General features: G+C 44.3%; 1 protein-coding gene across 1 annotated transcript; it reads right to left on the bottom strand.

Moving 5' to 3' along the window:
• Positions 1–224: 224 nt before the first annotated feature.
• On the bottom strand, positions 225–10,017 carry LOC149311537 (regenerating islet-derived protein 4-like). The gene is made up of 5 exons (XM_089526643.1): positions 9,951–10,017; positions 6,111–6,199; positions 4,261–4,407; positions 2,255–2,366; positions 225–295 (listed from the first exon to the last, which is right to left on the bottom strand). The coding sequence occupies exons 1-5, from the start codon at positions 10,015–10,017 to the stop codon at positions 225–227; spliced, it is 486 nt and encodes a 161-aa protein (XP_089382769.1).
• Positions 10,018–17,100: the final 7,083 nt, after the last annotated feature.

The following is a 17,100-nucleotide window of genomic DNA, read 5'->3' on the forward strand; positions in this document are numbered from 1 at the left end:
GGGTAGCCCTTTGAAGGGGCCAAAGGATTGAGAGACACACAGATACATTTGGAGGGGAATTCATTTATTGTCATCCATATCTAGATGAGAGAAAGCCTGTCCCAGAGACCTTTGATAGGTTTGTAGCTCTTGGAATGGGATGCACACAAGGAACTGGGTTGACATGGGAAGGCCACCTCTTCCTTGGCGCTGAACACGTTGAAGCCACAGGGTACTGATCCCTCTCAGTAAAGGGACAGTTTGCAGAGGAAAGGCTGCTCTACATCACAGTCCTCGTCGTTCCATTGCATATAGTCTGGAAGAAAACAGAAAAGCGGTATCAGAGACTTCTTTGCTCTCTTCTGTCTTGCTGCATTTAAAGAACTCTTCTGGTTTTTGACACTGGAAAAACCTCATTGAAAAGAAGGATGCAGCAGTCAGGCTTTTGCTCAGTTTTCTCCTGGTATGTGGACATCCTGAAGGGTTCTGGGAGATTCTACTGCACAGAAAACCATGTCTATTTTTCTGAGACCATTATACCACTAAATACAACCCTTAGTAGCCAATGATGTTTGATGGGGGCTCTTATATAAAATGGTAAAACCAAGGGTTGCTTTTTGGATTTTTTTTTTCTATGTGTGAATATTGTCAAACCATGGATGGCTGAAACTGTAGATGCAGAATCTAGTGGATACAGAGGGCCAACAGTAAATTGGGATAGTTTATATAACCTCAATCCTAGTCCTGACTAGAGTAGAGCCATTGGGTCAGTTGGCTTTTACTTAAGTCTTGACTCCTCAATCAACAATTGATTCTGCTCATACTAACCGACTGCTGTCAAGATCTGAAAAACCTGTATCACTTCAGCCAGCCCTTTGAAAGTTTAGAGCAAGGGACTTTGATTTGCATCCTTCTGGATCCTGTTCCATTTCTCTCACTCCCACAATGGGATAATTTATGCTTTACACCTGAGGCTTTGCTATCCCTCTGTACTGCACCTGAAAAAGAGGGTTTAGCTCTATGAAAGCCCATGCTAAAACAAAAAACAGTTAATATTAAAGACCTAATTTTAATTGCTTTAAATTTTTTATTGTCAAGTTTTTAAAATGTTTTTATTGTGTGAGCCCTCACTGGTCCTTTTGTGGGAGAAAGGCGACATAAAAATGACAATGGCAATGCAATTTGTTTCTTCTCTCCCTCCCTCCTTTTTATACTATGGTTGGGACTAACTAATGGGATTCCAGTCACGATTGAACAGTGGGCCCTTGGTATCTGCTGGGGTTTGGTTCCAGGTCCCTCCGTGGATCCTAAAATCCATGGAAGCTCAAGTCCCACTGTGTGCAATGAGCTATTATTGTTATTATTATTACTACTACAACAGTGGGCTCTTGGTATCTGCTGGGATTTGGTTCCAGGAACCTCTGTGGATACCAAAATCTGTGGATGCTCAAGTCCCTTTGTATGCAATGGGGTATTACTTTTCCTCCTCCTAGTAGTAAAAATACTCCATTGCATAATACTACTACCTTGCTACCACTGGGCTTTGGTTCCAGGACCCCCTGTGGATACCAAAATCTATGGATGCTCAAAGCCCATTATATACAAGGGTGTATTATTATTATTATTATTATTATTATTACTACAGTGGAGCCTTGCCTTATGCGGAGGATCCGTTCTGGACCCCCCTGCGTAAGGCAAATCCTGCCTAAGCTTGAGCCCCATTCAATATAATGGGGCTCATGCTTGTGGCGACATGATGTTTGCATGCTGTGCGCATGCACACATTCATTTAGTGGTGATGCGGCTTCCGTGTACACAGGAAGCCACGTATGGTGCGCCCGCGTATGGAGCAGGTGCACTGTATTACGGTGGGCCTTTGGTATCCACTGGGATGATGTTCCTGTCCACCACACCACCACCCCTGTGTATTTAAAGTCCCATTAAATACAAGGGCATAGTAAAATGGTGTCCCTTATTATAAAAAATGGCAAAAGGAAGGGTTTTTAAAAAAAATGTTTGGAATATTTTTAAGCTGTGGGTGGTTGACCCCTTGGATACAGGACCTGTGGACATCCTAGGATCATAGAGTTGTAGGAGACCTCAAGGATCATGCAGTCAAAGCCCCTTCTGCCGTGCAAGAAGACACCATCAAAGCCCCCTGACAGATGAGTCAGGCCTCATTGGACGAGAACTTGTAGCCTTTTACAGTTGTCAATCCTGCCTTAACACTTTGCCTCTTGAGCACAGTTTCTAAATACATGTTCGCACTACTCACCTTTCATATACAGCTCAACACAGTTCTGCTTTTTCCCACAGTTGGAAGGCTGGTTGGGTGCCCAAGGTGTGTAGTCAACGGCGGCATTGTCTGTCCATTTCCATATTCGGTACTGTATAGAATAATAGAATCATAGAATTGTAGAGTTGGAAGAGACCGCAAGGGCCATCCAGTCCAACCCCCTGACATGCAGGGAATCACAATCAAAGCATCCCCGACAGATGGCCATCCAGCCTGTGCTTAAAGACCTCCAGAGAAGGAGACTCCACCACAATCTCCGAGGAAGGAGTGTGTTCCACTGTCGGACAGCCCTTACTGTTAGAAGGTTCCTCCTAATGTTGAGATGGAATCTCTTTTCCTGTAACTTGCATCCATTGTTCCAGGTCCTATTCTCTGGAGCAGCAGCAAAGAAGCTTGCTCCCTCCTCAATATGACATCCCTTCAAATATTTAAACAGGGCTATCATATCACCTCAACCTTCTTTTCTCCAGGCTAAACATCGAGTGCCCTTCGCGGCCTGGAAAAGTGGCGGATCATAAAATCGTAGAATCATAGAATCGTAGAGTTGGAAGAGACCGCAAGGGCCATCCAGTCCAACCCCATTTTGACATGCAGGAAATCTCAGTCAAAGCATCCCTGACAGATGGCCATCCAGCCTCTGCTTAAAAACCTCCAAGGAAGGAGACTCCACTACACTCCGAGGGAGTTTGTTCCACTGTTGAACAGCCCTTACTGTCAGGAAGTTCCTCCTAATGTTGAGGTGGAATCTCTTTTCCTGGAGCTTGCATCCATTGTTCCGGGTTTTGTTCTCTGGAGCAGCAGAAAACAAGCTTGCTCCCTCCTCAATATGACATCCTTTCAAATATTTAAACAAGGCTATCATATCACCTCTTAACCTTATCTTCTCCAGGGTAAACATCCCCAGCTCCCTGAGTCGTTCCTCATAGGGCAAGGTTTCCAGACCCTTCACCATTTTAGTTGCCCTCCTTTGGACACGCTCCAGTTTCTCAACGACCTTTTTAAATTGTGGTGCCCAGAACTGGACACAGTATTCCAGGTGGGGCCTGACCAAAGCAGAATAGAGTGGCACTATTACTTCTCTTGATCTAGACACTATACTTTTATTGATGCAGCCTAAAATTGCATTGGCCTTTTAGGGTTGCCGCTGTGGCAGCTGAGGCCCCACTCCGTCGGGGAAGGGGGTGGGTACAGGCCGCCCCAAAGGGGCAGTCTGTAAACCGCCTCAATGTCCTTTTTGAATTGTGGTGCCCAGAACTGGACACAATATTCCAAGTGGGGCTGACCAAAGCAGAGTACAGTGGCACTATTACTACTCTTGATCTGTAGAACGAGAAGAGGAGGCAGGGGCTTTGCTGGGGAAAGAAGAGAGCCTTCTGTCCTGTTCCCCCAACCCACCACCTCCATCCTTAACCTTGGAAAAAACCAGAGACCAAAGAGCCCTTCAGAAGAGTAACAGATATTCAAGAAAATAAGCCTTGTTGATGTGGATGATTTATCCCAAATATCCCACTGGGCTTGCTGCATTCTATTTATATGCATCTATACCATTTGCACCTCGATTTTGACATATAGGCGACTGCCACATAACAGAGTTAGTGCAGCTTGACACCGCTTTAACTGTCATGGCTCCATCCTACAAAATCCTGGGAACTGTAGTTTGTTGTAACACCAGGGCTCCCTGGCAGAGAAGGCTGAATATCTCACAAAACACCAAATCCAAGACTTCCATCTCATGGAGCCACGGCAGTGAAAGTGGTGTCAAACGGCATTAATTCTCCAATGCAGATGCAGGTTCAGATGGGGATGCAGAAAATGGCCAATCTTCTTCACATCGTCTGAGGAACTTGCCTGAGAAACAGAACCCTCTGTAGGAAAATGTTGAAAAGAAAGTTTTTCGGGAACAGGATAGGAAATGCGGAGCATAGAAGTCTGGTGTGACCAAAAGTGAACTCCCTGGAGCTTCTCTGTCTCCAGCTACCACTCACCTTGCCCTTAGTGCTGCTGTACAACCCAATCCAAATTTGGTAGATTTCACCATAGCGTATTGTAAGGGTGGAAGAAATAGCCCGCATCTCAAGCTCATTTAGGATGGAGGCAAGATGGGAATCCCTTCCCAACGATTTGCAGGTTGTCTGCAAGAGGTAGAGCGGAAGAGTTTGGAGGTGAGAGCTTGCATTTTATTTTATTTTATTTTATTTTATTTTATTTATATGCCATCTTTCTCCCAAACTGGACACAAGGCAGCTCACAAAAGATGTCTAAAACCAATAACAATATGCAAACACAGTGCAGTTTTATCACCTATATTGCCTATTTGCACTCTGTAGATGAATGGCATAGGTTGCTAATAAATGAAATTATGCAGTGCCTTCTTCTTCTTCTTCTTCTTCTTATTATTATTATTATTATTATTATATTAATTTGTATCCTGTTCTTCTCCCAGAATTGGGACTCAAAGCGGCTCAGAGTCTAAAAACACAGTACAATTAAAAACTTACCAAACTGACAATAAAGAATAGATAAATGGAAACCAACAATAAAACAGTCCGATTTTACAACAGAATTAAAACACTACATAATACAACAAGTAAGAAATGGTAAAATCCTGAAACATACTATGTGAAAAGTATCCAAATATTAGAAAGCCAATACTCCAGTAAAGCCTCCCTGGGCACAAGTATGTATTAAAAGCCTATTGGAAAAGAAAGGTTTTTGCCTTCCAGTGAAAGAAATGGTGGCTGAATCTAGCTGGAATGATGATGGAGAAAGGGTAGTCTGTGGGCCACATCTTCTTACTCTGTTTCCAAAATGGTGAGAGGACGTGCCTTGGCTGTGCGTCCAGTCATCATTTTGGAAAGGAAACATAGAGAAAATGAGTTGTTTTGTTGCTTTGAGGGGAGCCAGTCCACAGATGAATTCAGGGATGGAAAATTGCAGCCCCCAGTTGCGCAGTCCTGGTCTACCCATGAAAGTGGGTTGAGAAGGGATCCCAAGGGCCATCCAGTCCAGCCTCATTCTGCCATTAACCTTTGGGCATGTCCATCACCTATGATATAGGGGACTATCTCCTTTCACATCTCTCCAGCACATTTTCTTTCCTTTTTTATAAATGTTTGTTGATTACCCAAGGTGAAAGGTACCATCTATTCACAATCTTAAAATATTTTTCTTTCAGATCTTGCGAGGCAGTAAACCTATTTGTCCTAGACCATGCTTTTTCTAGAAGTATACTATATCCAAAGTCTTGTGCTGGGCAGAGATTATTTATTTATTTATTTATTTATTTATTTATTTTTGCTACAAGTGATTTGCACTATCACTTTCACTTGGGTCACAGACAGGATAAGGGCAGGGGAGCAACCCCATCTCTATGATCCTATCCCCATCCTGTCCCTGTGTGATTATCTCCCTCCTTTTTGCTGCCTAGTGTTGAGCTGGAATCTCTTTTCCTGGAGCTTGCACCCGTTGTTCCAGGTCCTAGTCTCTGGAGCAGCAGAAAACAAGCTTGCTTCATCCTTAATATGACACCCCTTCAAATATTTAAACAGGGCTTTCATATCACCTCTTAAGCTTCCCTTCTCCAGGCTAACGGTTGCTGGCTCCCCTTGTCTTTCTTGCACACCAATACTTTGACTGAAGGCCCCGCACGGCTGCCCTTTCCCCTTACCACCCCTGGATTTTTCCACCGCCCCCCCCCCCCCAGGGGTGGGACATACTGCCCACTTTGGGAATCACTGATCCAAAGGAAGGGAGAAAGTGGTTTGCCATTTTGTCCAAATAAATCATTGCATTATTAAGAATGTGGCATCCAGATGACCCAAGAGTCCCTCCTTACCTCTGCATCATACCAATTCCTGGGGGTCCTGGAGAAGTAATAGCAATTCAGTTGATGGTTAAACCAGTCACGGGGACATTGAGAGGAGGCTGTAGGAAGGAGAAAAAGGCTGTCTGTTACTTGGCTGGTGAAGAACAATCAAGTCAAAATTCAAATTAACCGAGGGAGGTCAACACTCTCTGTCAGAACAAAAGGATCAGGCTAGGGCCAAGATCCTATCCCATGTTCTTGTGTGCAAATGTACATTCACACAGTTTTACCACAGCGGCACTAATACTGGCCTTGTGCAACTGATGCCCTATCTGCCCCTTGGACCTGCTTCCTCTTCTGCAGAATCAACACATTCTGCTACTCTGCCCTATCTAGGGATGTGGTGAAATCTTTTGGCTTTTCATTAAACCTATGGGATTTTTGTTTTTCTCGATGTTTAGCTCAAGTATTTACAAGCTCTTTAATGTTGCACCTCCTTAACTGAGGTGCAAGAATTTGCAGACCCTTCATTTGCAAAAGAAGCAACACTTCATTGAGAAGTTTGATGTTGTAATTTTAAATAAATAAATAAATAAATAAATAAATAAATAAATAAATGTTGCTTACGGAATAAAATTGACAGTGTCCCAGACAGTCACTGTAATTGTATGAATCTCAGTGAAGGCAATTTGAAGGAAGAGGGAATTCCATTCTCAAAAGAAACACAGGGCCTCCTTCCTTGCTAGACACTGCAAATGGGAGTTTAATGGTTCACACCACTGACTGCAAGAAGAGTTAGGGAGGGAAAGCCAGCTGAGTGTTTTATAGTCCCTGTTTTTGGGAATTTGTCAGGAATGGTTCACTTGTCTCTGAAGGGCACCCAAGTTGAACTATCTCATTTTCCACAGCAGTGCAAGATGAATAATAACAATATTTCCCACCACACTTCAGGGATGGAAAGAATAAAGAGATAAATGTACATGACTAGCCTTAGCTTCCCAATGAAGCTTTACTCTCTTGAAGATCGGGATTGGGGCAAACTGAGCTGCTTCAGAAGTTTTTCATTTCATCGGTGAAGAGACTAGGGATATCACATTGCCAAGAGTTGAGATGGTGCTGGCATAATCTAAACAAACACTCAAGTAGTTACACAGTAGTTGTGGTATATCAGTCTTGCCTAATGCTGAATCCCGATGGTTCATGTGCCAAATGTGCTTGCTTCTTGCTCCATTGTGCAATAGGGAATAATGCCCAGTAGATGTGTTTTGCAATCCCAGGGACTCAAGGAGTATATTGAAGTCACTGGGGAAGAATTAACCACTATCTAAGAAAGCACAACTGCAGGACTGAATTCCTGTTGGTTAGTCTCAGGCTGCATTGACACTGCAAAATCAATGCATTTTGACACCACTTTAACTTCTGATGCCACAACAAACTACAAATCCCAGGATTCCCTAGATGGAGCCATGGCAGTTAAAGTAGCGTCAAGCTGAGTTAATTCTGCCCTGTTGATGCAGCCTTAGCTAGAGTAGACCTATTGAATCAATTGCTGAATGGGGAATTAAATGTAGGTATCTCCTTTTGACTGGCGCTAAGCTAGTCAGGAGTAAGATGAAGATTGAGGCCTATGTGGAAGGGCTACACTTGTGGAGCTCTGCTTATGCAGTCAGGATCCAAATACATCGGTTGTACAGTGACCCAGGAAGGTACATCTGCTTGTGCAAGGGAACTTACATCGGACACGGACAGGATTCTGGCCTCGGCGTGGGTAGTCTATGGAGGGACAGGAGATGGAGGAAATGCTATGAAACCCAAAACTGCTGAAGAACTGTAGGAGAATACCCCGGGGGGGATGGGGATGCAATTGAGCCACTAAGCTTAAGGAGCTGGGCATGTTTAGCCTGGAAAAGAGAAGGTTACGAGGTGATATGACAGCCCTGTTTTAGTCTTTGAAGGGATGTCACATTGAGGAGGGAGCCAGCTTGTTTTCTGCTGCTCCAGAGAACAGGACCCAGAGCAATGGATGCAAGCTCCAGGAAAAGAGATTCCAGCTCAACATTAGGAGGAACTTCCTGACTGTAAGAGCTTTTCAATAGTGGAAGGTTCTCACTCAGAGATTGTGGTGGGGTCTCCATCTTTGGAGGTCTTGAAACAGAGGCTGGATGTCCATCTCTCAAGGGTGCTTTGATTGAGAGTTCCTGCATGGCAAATGGGGTTGGACTGGATGGTCCTTGGGGTCTCTTCCAACTCTAGGATTCTATGATTCTAAGCTAAGAAGCCAGAATTCACCTAAGGAACAGAATTTGCCCTTGGCTTCTTCTTCTGAGGCTGAGAGTGTGTGACTTGCCCAAGGTCAATCTGGGGTTCAAACCCTGGTCTCTAGTGTCCTAGTCAAAGACTCACATGGGCCAGCAAGTCCAACCCCATGCTCAATGGAAGGTCTCCAGATAGAGCATCCCCAGGTCCAACACCTTTTTTTATATATATAGACTAGGTTTTCAATGATGAAGACACCTCTTTGGCCACGGGAAAACCTTTGAGGTAAAAGCAATGGTGATTGGTGGCATCCCATGAACTGACTCCAGCTTTTAACACACACTTGAAGAACGTTATTGAAGGTGGACCTGTTTTAGGTATAGAATGCAGTACCTTTGAATGCTTTTTTTAAAATCCCACTCTCTCAGCCTCAGGGGAAGGCAATGGCAAACCTCCTCCGAACAAATCTTGCCAAGAAAACCCTATGATAGGGTCTTCATAGGTCAGAGACGACTTGAAGGCACACAACGATAACATTTGCATTAGAAACTGTAGGCTAGTAAGTGTATTTAATATGAATGTCTTTTAATTGTGTTCCATACATTAAGGTGTTGCTTAATGGTCTGTTGACTACAATAAAAGCTTTGGTTGTTGCTGTGTTAGTGTGGAAAAGCGATCAAATGAGTCCACCGATATTTGGTTTCCATAGCCAAATATGGTGCCAAGAGATGCTGGTGACTTTCGTTTTCAGATCACTTGGGACTAAAATTCACAAAAGAGCAGTTATTTATGGACAGAAATAATTCACTAGTTACAGAGTTTTCAGAGCAGAACTGATGGTAAATTTCTCTGGTGTTGTTTTTCAGTGGGTTTTTGGGGCTATGAGGAATAAACTCTTCCAGGACACAGCTACATAGCCCAAAAACCCCACTAAAAACTATGGATGCTGACCATGAAAGCCTTTGACTTCACATTCTCTAGTGCAAATTCCATGAAAATGAGCATGTTGTCCACTAGACACTTGCAGTCAAGCATTGATGACTTAACTCTAATTTCCCTTCCCATCTAGAGTAGATTTATTGAAACAATGCAATCTGCATAAATGTTGATTTCCCATTCGGTCTTGGATGCAATAGATCTGTTCAAACTGGGATTATTAATTAGATTTAAGACTATGGACCCAGAGAGGCAAAACACAGATAACTTGAGAGCTAGATCATCATTGAAAGCTCTCTACAACTTGTTTTTTGTGGGTGTTTCAGGCTATGTGGCCGTGTTCTAGAAGAGTTTATTCTCGACATTTTGCCAGCATCTGTGACTGGCATCTTCAGAGGTGAAGCATCAGTGTTAAACTCTTCTAGAACATGGCCACATAACCCAAAAGACCCGCAAAAACTATGGATGCTGGCCACGAAAGCCTTCAGTCTCTACTGGTTGACCAACTAACACAGAGCTTGGGAAAGTTACTTTCTGGACTTCCAAGAACTTCCAAGGCAGCATTCTGGAAATAGTAGTCCAAGACTTAATGTTTCCAAATCTCCAAAAAGCCATCTTATTTCAACTAAGACTTAAGTGGGCTGGTTTCAACTAGAGATTGAGAAGGCTTGATCGTACCTTGTGAGAAGAAGGAGATAAACAGGAGTCCCAAAAGGGTGAAATAAATCTGGGATGCTGCTGCCATCTGTACCTGAGAAGAGAAAACAAAGCAAAGAGGGTTTCTGTAGAAGGTAGGATAGATGCTCCCATAGAATATGGCCAAAATGCTGTTACTCCTGACTAGCATGCCAACATTATTAGTCAACCAGCTTTGGCTTTGATGTGGCGTGTCCCTTTGGATGCCTCTTTGCTTATTAACATTATTGAGAAGGTGATCAAATAGAAATTTTTTATTCTGTGAAATTTTCAGGAGTTTTCTCTGTGCTTTCCTCAGCTCTTCTTGAAAACATCCTTGTTCACAGATGAGAAACTTGAGTCTCCGCTTTGGGACCTGGTAATCATAGAATCATAGAATCGTAGAGTTGGAGGAGATCCCAAGGGCCCCCCAGTACAATCCCATTTTGCCATGCAGGAAATCCCTATCAAAGCATCTCTGAGATAGATGGCCATCCAGTGTCTGCTTAAAGACCACAAAGGAAGGAGACTTTTGGAGTTTGTTCCACTCTCCAACAGCCCTGACTGTCAGGACGTTCTTCCTAATGTTGAGGTGGGATCTCTTTTCCAGGAGCATCCATTGTTCCAGGTCCTGTTCTCTGGAGCAGCAGAAAACAAGTCAGCTCCCTCCTTAATATGACATCCCTTCAAGTATTTAAACAGGGCTATCATATCACCGCTTAACCTGCTTTTCTCCAGGCTAAATACCCCCAGATCCTTAAGTCGTTCCTCATAGGGCATGGCTTCCAGACCCTTTAGTCCAGGGGTAGGCAACCTGTGGCCCGCGGGCCGGATGTGCCCGGTGAGGCCTTGGGACTGGCCCAGCCCCGTCCTGCCGCCGATTGCCGCCGGGGCCTTTGGCCTCTCGCGCGCAGGGGCAAGGGGGGCAATTGTCTATAGATGCCTCAGAAACATGCATTTATATTAACATTTTTTTTAAATCAGTAAATTTTTTTGCGTGTCCTCCACTTTTTTTAAAAACGTGTCCACCATTTGAAAATGTTGTCCTACATTTGTCCCAGTTTATTTATTTATTTATTTATTTAAATTCTTAAAAAAATATTTAATTATTTATTTTTTGGCTTCGGCCCCCCCCAGTTGTCTGAGGGACAGCAACCCGGCCCCTGGCTCAAAAAGGTTGCCTACCCCTGCTTTAGTCGCTCTCCTTTGGACACGCTCCAGTTTCTCAACATCCTTTTAAAATTGTGGTGCCCAGAACTGGACACAATATTCCAGGTGGGGCCTAACCAAAGCAGAATAGAGTGGCACTATTACTTCCCTTGATCTACACACTATACTTCTATTGATGCAGCCTAACATTGCATTGGCCATTTTAGCTGCTGCATCGCACTGTTGACTCATGTTCAACTTGTAATGCCACTTGTAACCCCTGCCGCCTGGATTAGGCTCTCTGACCCTATACATACCCAACTGGGGGAGTCATTTCGGACAGGAACCATATTTGTTATTGATTTTTATATACTAGTCTATGACCATAATAAAATATTGACTTAATATTCACATGGAATTAATTAACAAATGCTTTTGATTTGGTTTATATTTTGGCAGAAACTTGCTGCCAGAGAAGCCTGTTCTGCAGGGCAGATTTATACCAAATTTCATACATATAGAGGCCAGTATTTTTTTGGAAATGTCTTTGTACACTCATCCCTCCTTACTTGTCAATTGGATATTTGCAGATTTGATTATTCACGGATTTGATTAATATGTTCTCTCTAGAAATATCTAGGTCCTTCTGTGCAACTCTATGACCAACTTTAACTAAAAGTTGCACTGATAGACCTAGAGATTCCTAGAGAGAATACTCTACTAAGCATTTGTAGCTCCTCCAGCGTAATTCTATGGTCAATGTCTGGCAGATGTTGACCACAGAGGAGTTGCACTGGAAGACCAAGAGATTCCTAGAGAGGTTTCCTCTCAGATAAAAACATGGTGTTTTTTGGTCATTTGTGGTTTTTCCATATTCATGGGGGTCTTTTGCCCCTAAGCCTAGCGAAAGTGGAGGGACAAGTTTAGTGTGGAAGGGACCATAACTCCCTGGCCAGAACATCTCTATTGGCAACCAATTTGTTTCCAGGCTCAATTAGGCAGGATAATTATGGCCTATAAAGCTCTATATGGATTAGGTCAGTGGTTCCCAAATTTTGGTCCTCTGGATGTTTTGGGCCAGATGGGCCTACAGTCAGGATTTCTTGCTGTTGAAGTCCAAAACATCAGGAGGACCAATGTTTGGGAATCACTGACCTAATCCATGGTTGGAAATGACGGCGACTCTGTTGATGCCCTGACTGGTATTTGGAATACTGGTCTCTCTAGGGCTATACACAGCATCGCTCCCAAGCGCCCTCTCAGGCCCGCTTCCAAACGTAAGCCCTGGTATACGGAAGATCTCCGGGCAAGGAAGCGGGTTCTGCGACGGCTAGAGTACCACTGGCGGAAACACCTACGCTTAGCCGACAAGGCTCTCCTAGACCGCCTTTTGGAGGACTATGGAGAGGCGATACGGGCAGCTAAGAATTCGTTCTATGGTGCTCATGTCGCGTCCGCGGAGACACGTCCAGCAGAGTTGTTCAGGGTGGTCAGGGAGCTAACTCAGCTCCCTCCCACTCTGAACCAGATCCTTGAACCTTCTAAGGCCTGCTGTGACCAATTTAACAACTTCTTCACGGATAAAACCTCTCGGATAAGCAAAGGTCTTGACGCTGGCATTAGAGCAGAACCAAGGGTAGAGGCATCCAGAGCCTCCGTGGACTCTATTAAACTGGATCAGTTTGAGTTGGTCAGTACCGAGGATGTGGACAAGATCCTTGGAAGTGTTCGGAAGACAACCTGCTCTCTCGATCCCTGTCCCTCATGGCTAGCGGCCCAGGGGGGTCTGGCAGTAACATCTCTGTTACGCCAGATTATTAATACATCCTTGAGGGAAGGGCAATTTCCAACTGACCTGAAATTGGCCACTGTAAAACCGTTACTTAAAAAGCCCTCCCTCGACCCCCTGGTACATAGTAATTATCGGCCAGTCTCGCTGCTGCCATTTTTGGGGAAGGTGATCGAGAGGGCGGTTGCAATCCAGCTTCAATCGGTCTTGGATGAAACGGATTATCTGGACCCATTTCAAACTGGCTTTCGGGTGGGTTACGGGGTTGAGACGGCCATGGTCGCCTTGGTCGATGATCTCCGTCTGGGCATCGACAGGGGAAGCGTGTCCCTGTTGGTGCTCTTGGACATCTCAGTGGCTTTCGATACCATAGACCATGGTATCCTTCTGGAGCGCCTGGTAGAGGTGGGAATCGGGGGCACTGCGCTCCAGTGGTTCCGGTCCTACCTCTCCGGGAGGTTCCAGATGGTGCAGGTGGGAGACGTGTGCTCCGATAAGAGGGCCCTTACATCTGGGGTCCCTCAAGGAGCCATTCTGTCTCCCATGCTTTTCAACATTTACATGAAACCGCTGGGAGAGATCATCCGGAGTCATGGGGCGCGGGGTTATCAGTACGCTGATGACACCCAAATAGTTTTCTCTATGTCTCCGACTGATGCAGTGACTGAGGATGGCGTCTCTCCTCTCGTGGCCTGTCTGGAGTCGGTAATGGGCTGGATGAGGGAAAACCGACTCAGTCTGAATCCAGAGAAAACGGAGGTACTCGTGATAGGTTCCCCTGGTCCAGGAATGGCGGTGGTTCCACCTGTCCTGAACGGGATCACGCTTCCTGTGAAGGACTCTGTACGCAGTCTGGGGGTGCTTCTTGATTCGTCGCTTCACCTTACAGCTCAGGTGAACGCGACGGTCAAGAGCACCTGTTATCAGCTTCGGCTCATTCGCCAGCTGCGTCCATACCTGGCCCAGAGGGACCTTGAAACGGTAGTACATGCTCTGGTAACCTCTCGATTTGATTTCTGCAATGCACTCTACATGGGGCAACCCTTGTACCATACTCGGAAGCTGCAGATGGTACAGAACATGGCAGCCAGACTGGTCACTGGCACTCCCAGGACCAGCCATATTACACCTGTGCTTAAAGATCTGCATTGGCTGCCCATTCGCTTCCGAGCGCAATACAAGGTGTTGGTTATAACCTATAAAGCCCTACATGGCTTGGGCCCAGGATACCTTGAGGACCGCCTCTCCCCATACATTCCGCCCCGCACCCTCAGAACATCTGGGCAGCAACTACTGAGGGTTCCAGGGGCTAGACTAGTCTCCACAACAAGGAGATCATATTCCATCGTCGCCCCGACCCTCTGGAACATGCTGCCCATAGAGCTCCGCTCGGCCACCTCCCTGGACCAATTCAGGAAGGAATTGAAAACCTTCCTGTTTCAAACAGCATTCCCCAATGTAAGCTCCAGCTAGTCTTCCCCCCCCCCCCCCCCCGACAGCAAGGGTAGCTGGCTTTAGGGGGTTTTAATATCGGTTTTAATAATTGTATGGTTATGGTAATGTTTGAATTTGTTATATTGATTTTTGTTAACTTATATGATATCTAATTGTTATAATGTATTATTTTGATCTGTTGTTCACCGCCCTGATCATGGGAAGGGCGGTATATAAATAAAATTATTATTATTATTATTATTACTGGTTAGATTCAAGCTATCTGAGACATTGCCTCTCCCCATATGTGTCTCCATTGACCACTTTGGCAAGTACACTTGATGGGAATTTGTGGTAGGACCTTCTTGGTAGCTCCTCCTAAGCTCTGGAGCTCCATTCATAAGAACCTACAATGGCACTATACCCCACCTTCCATTGCCAGGCATACACACACACACACACACACACACACACACATAATGAACTACAAGTTGAGTCCCCCTTATCTGAAATGCTTGAAACCAGAAGTGTTTGGGATTTTGGATTTATTTTATTTTATTTTATTTTATTTTAATTTTCTTTTATTTGGATTTAGGAATACCTTTGTTTTCATATACATGCATAATGAGATATCTAGGAGATGAGACCCAAGTCTAAACACAAAAACCATTTATGTTTCATATACACCTTATACACATAGTCTGAAGGTAACTTTATACAATATTTTAAAATAACCTTGTGCATGAAACAAAGTTTGTGCCCATTGAAATGTCAACACGCAAATGTCACTGTCTCAGCTATCCATGAGAAATGTTTTGGGTTTTTGAAGTATTTTGGATTTTTGAAATCTGGAAAAGGGAGACTCAACCTTATAATTGTATATTTTAATATAAATACCATAACTGATTCTTTAATTTTATTTTAAAGTTGGCCTTTTCATGTTTTAACTCTAGTGTATCAGTTTTACTTTGCAAGCATGCCTAAAGATACAATATTGTGCCAAATGTAAAAAGAAAGAGACATTAATCCCCAAAACAAAAGCAGATAGCACCAAAAAATCAATACCTTTCAGATTCTGCCTCCTGATAAAGAGCTAGCTTTCCTTGTTTAATCCAAGAAGAAGGAGGAAGATGAGAAAGATGATCACTGCTATTTTGTGGGGAGGGAGTTCTCAGAAGAATTTGGTGAAAGCTGGGACACATAGGCTACTCACCAGTCTGTCTATCTGTTTGCCTTGGTCTTGGAAAAACAGCAATATGAGTTCCTTCTCAGAAGGACTCTATCTTGGCATGGCCATTTATAGATGGCCGCTGGTGGTGGGAGTGGCGCAGAGAGATGTAGCACAGTCATCAGAAAGAGCTGCTCAACCAAAAAGCACACCAAAGATACCTTCGGTGGGAAGATGATCAAGTGAGCAGTGGCCCAGGAGGACGATGGAGTTGAGACTGCTGCACATAGATGGGGACCTCACTAACTCGGTCCATATCCTACATCATCCCTGCATCATGTATATCTACATTCACATAGTCCCATGATGGTTGTGCTGCTCCACCTTTCTGTTGAAGACATCACGCCATGAAGTGGGCACCTGCCAATAACTCTGCTTCTTATCTCCTTGAACAATGGAAAACAAAGCACTGGGGCTGTTTCTGTACTTCCAGTGAATTCATTGAATACAATGCAATCCTACTGGTTAGTCCCACCTAGAGTAGATCCATTCAATCGGTTGTTGAAAGGTGAGTCAACAACTGGATAGATCCAAGGAGCTCAATGGCTCTGCTCAAGTTGCGCCCTGGGGTGTTGCAATGACGTGTCTTGTGCGCCGCACAATTTGGACGCGTTGCACAAGACACGCCTTGGGCATGCGCGCCTTATGGACAGTGCTGTGTCAAGATGGCACTGCCCATACGTATTAGGGTTAGGGAGCGTGTGGTTGCTGCATGCTTCCGAACCCTAAAATTGCTACCTGTATGCCACAAAACACTCATTTGTACTGGGCCTAAGTAAAACTGAGTGGTAAATCTCAGTTTTCTCAGCACCAATGGATGTTGTGGACAATGGGACCATTTTTTGTCTTATAGCTTTGAGACACTCGAGAAATCCCCTTGCTGCAATTATGGGAAGCTACACAGCTTTCCCACTAGACCTCTATAGCTTGTCTCTGAAACTATTCTGGAAACCATGTGCTGTAGCTTCAACTCAACTGCCTCATTTTCTGCCTCCATTTTTTGTGGCTGTTAAACTGTTCACACAGTTCTTCTTTTGGGCTAGAAAGTAAGATTTCAACAATGTCTTTATCAGTTCTATCTAGAATTGTGCCATTACGTCTTGAAGTTTGGGACTAATTTACCCATGTAACCTTAAAATGCCTCCCAAAATTAATGTTCCCCTTTTGTACCAAGGCCTCCAGTTCACTGACTTGCAAAGCCCCACAAACCATTATTACCTCTGCAAGTTGTGCTCATTGTTCAGAAACTTTATTCCAAAAGGAAATTTCTCCACGACTCGCAGGAGATAAGCAAGTCTTAGGACTTAAAAAAAAGTTAGGCCACTAATTTCCTGGAGAAAGTAGCCAACGCAGCAGAACTATCCAGCATCACAAGTATTAGAAAACACTGGCTCCTTCTCCCATGGCGCTCCTTTTCTTTCTCTCTGATTTGTCCCCTCTTTTACACACTCCTTTTCTTTTCGTTCTGACTGTTTTGTCTCTTTTTACTCTGATGCTCATCCAAACCTCTTCTGCATCCTTTGCTAGACAGCACAAGTCTTCTCACGTAGCTT

The sequence above is a fragment of the Sceloporus occidentalis genome, unplaced genomic scaffold (genome assembly GCF_023333645.1).
Source record: "Sceloporus occidentalis isolate IW3139 unplaced genomic scaffold, rSceOcc1.0.p SCAF_5, whole genome shotgun sequence".
Lineage (NCBI taxonomy): Eukaryota > Metazoa > Chordata > Lepidosauria > Squamata > Phrynosomatidae > Sceloporus > Sceloporus occidentalis.

Bases quoted from the DNA above. Each gene is read 5' to 3' on its own strand.
- LOC149311537 (XM_089526643.1), bottom strand. From the start codon at position 10,017: ATGGCAGCAGCATCCCAGATTTATTTCACCCTTTTGGGACTCCTGTTT. The intron at 6,200-9,950 runs GTACGATCAAGC...TCCTTCCTACAG, and splicing joins TATCTCCTTCTTCTCACAAG to CCTCCTCTCAATGTCCCCGT. The intron at 2,367-4,260 runs GTGAGTGGTAGC...TATTCTATACAG, and splicing joins ACAGCAGCACTAAGGGCAAG to TACCGAATATGGAAATGGAC.